The sequence below is a fragment of the Montipora foliosa genome, unplaced genomic scaffold (assembly GCF_036669935.1).
Source record: "Montipora foliosa isolate CH-2021 unplaced genomic scaffold, ASM3666993v2 scaffold_429, whole genome shotgun sequence".
NCBI classification, from domain to species: domain Eukaryota; kingdom Metazoa; phylum Cnidaria; class Anthozoa; order Scleractinia; family Acroporidae; genus Montipora; species Montipora foliosa.
Genome location: NW_027179733.1, coordinates 97,501 through 100,000, shown reverse-complemented (window position 1 = coordinate 100,000; position 2,500 = coordinate 97,501). Strand labels below are relative to the sequence as shown.

The following is a 2,500-nucleotide window of genomic DNA, read 5'->3' as shown; positions in this document are numbered from 1 at the left end:
TGGAGGAACGTGTGATGTGAGAAATCTGTCATGGGTACTAAATACCCTGGCCAAATTTCATTGATGGAATGGAATGGAATTTGTTTACCCACGGAACACCTTAAGAGTGCTCAGGAGCTCGTTCAACATGTTCCGTGCATTCCGGATTAGCCTGTTTCCAGGCTCCCAGATAGTCGGGAAAACGAAAACAACTGCGTGGGAAACGCGAGTGGGGGCTTGGGCCAAGCCCCCACTCATTTTTCGCACGCATTTTTTCTCTTTCCCTAACATCTGGGAGCCTGGTACAGGCTAATTCCGGTCGAATTGGAATTTGGCAGTGTTGGTTTTTGAGGAGAGGGGAAAATTGGAGTACCCGGAGAAAAACCCCTCGGAGCAAGAAGAGAACCAACAACAAACTCAACCCGCATATGACGCGGGGACCGGGAATCGAACCCGGGCAACATTGGTGAGAGGCGAGTACATTCACCACTGCGCCACCCCTGCTCTCCTTGATTTGATTACCCTAACTATATCTAAGGGCAGAATATGTTAATTTGTGTGAAAAAAGGAGAAACTATTTCGAGCTTCCTTACGCAATTGTCTCTGAAAAAGTTAAGCAATAGACCGCATTCATAAATGGCGGCGAAGAAATTATTCTTTTGTCATCATGCTAATCATCCTCACTAACCTCGTTAGCACGGACAAAATTCAAAAGAACTTTTGCTCCATAGTGAGGTTAAGCAAGAGGATAAGCAAAAAGACAAAAGAATAATTTCTTGGCCGCCACTTAAAGGGAAACTGTCACGAGAAGCGCATGCGCTAGCGTCTTGTGAAAACTTGAAAGTGTTAGGTTAACTTTTTTCAAGTTGAATCGACAAATTCAAAATGGAGAAACTCCGGCGAATATACATGACTCACGCGTGAATACATGATGGCGGCTAGAATTTTCCGTGGGCTCGAGAGCAACAAACTCGAGCATGCGCAGCTCATGACGGTGCCCCTTTAAGAATACTGTCTATTGTCCCGGAAAAATTCAGGTAGTTTCAACGGGATTCGAACCCGTGACCACTGCGATGCCGCTGTAATGCTCTATCAACTGAGCTATGAGTCAAGTCCTTTCACGGAAACACACGATGAGCTCAACAAATTGACCTGTTCCCAACTAAGTGGCTTCACAGCTCAGTCGGTAGAGCATTGCATTAGAGGTCATGGGTTCGAATTCCGTTGAAGCCAGCTGAATTTTTCAGTATCTTTTAGAGACAATTGCTTAAATTGTCAAGCTAAGTGCGAGGATCCCTTCTCTCAATTTCGTCTAAAACCTTCACTTTCACGAACTTCAAGATATTCCCATACAAGTTTTTAAAATCTCGAACACGTACGCAAACATTGTCTGGGCTCCCTGTGTTCAGGCACACATTTTTATCATTTTTAAGTCAGGTACAAGAACAGACATCGCCATAGCGCAATCACATGTACTTGCGACATTCCATCGCACTTTATTCGCTATGAAAGGCAAACCAGTTGTTCCGTATTGAAGGACATCACCTTCCATTTGACGACAATCGAAGTAGCATAACTCAAGATTACGAACCTTTCTCTTCTCTGTTGTCATCTCCTTTCCGCTTGTATAAACAGACTCCGTTTAATGAACCGTCCGAAGTTGTCTCCGTCACAGATTTGGCTGCAGTTCTTCGCTGTGCCTTATTAAAAAAATCATGAGAAAAACGTTTTGTCAGTTTTACCATTCGGCAACGTTTCAAGAATAAGAAATGTCTGGATGTTTGTATGCCCAAAATCTTTGGAGCTTTTGGAGGCTCGATTTTCGCTAAAAAGCCTCACTTATCACGAACCCAGCGAAGTGATTTCACAAGAAAATACCTGTGGACGATGAAACTAGTTGAGACTTTGTGATCTTCCGATTCAAAGAGGACATTGTATCCACCTTAACCCCTTTTTATAACCGTATTTCACGATATGTTTGAATAAAATTACAGAAAATACTCACGATTTCAGCCTGCCTCCCCCAATTTGTTCTCCACAGAAGAATTGTGTAAAGAAAAGCCTGGAATGCAATAAATTCAACTGCAGCTTAAAACACCATAACGGATCTTCTGTCTAACAGCAGCGCTGACGTAGAGGTTAGAGCATGCGTTTTCGACCAATATGTCGCAGGTCGGCGTCTTATGTGGTTTGAATTAGTTGGTTTTCTATTCTGCCGAGAACGCCTTTTCTCCGGGTACTCCGATCATCCAAATTAAAGCTGTTTAATAAAGTAAATATTATATTCTCATAAATTTGTCTCCACGTTTTCTATGCTGGCATATCCCGGACTCATATTTATATTTTCGTAATAGATGTGCAGTTCCAAACAAGGTTATCCTGCAGGGCAGGTGTAATTGGGTAAAACGCAATGAATAATCCTTCGATTTGCTCTATTGTGCCATCTTGACCAAAAAAAAAACCGAGAGGAGAGGACCATGGGTTTAAAAAACAATTGCTAGTCCCAACATTCTCTCTACTG

General features: G+C 42.7%; 1 protein-coding gene across 4 annotated transcripts in view; it reads right to left on the bottom strand.

Moving 5' to 3' along the window:
- Positions 1–2,500, bottom strand: part of LOC137988824 (multidrug and toxin extrusion protein 2-like) — a 34,056-nt gene that overhangs the window by 4,786 nt on the left and 26,770 nt on the right. For all 4 annotated transcript variants that reach the window (XM_068834778.1, XM_068834782.1, XM_068834777.1 and 1 more), the window contains 2 exons: positions 1,985–2,041; positions 1,571–1,679 (listed from right to left, as the gene is read on the bottom strand). In XM_068834778.1, coding sequence (XP_068690879.1) covers positions 1,571–1,679; positions 1,985–2,041 — 166 coding nt within the window. The remainder of the gene's footprint in view (positions 1–1,570; positions 1,680–1,984; positions 2,042–2,500) is intronic.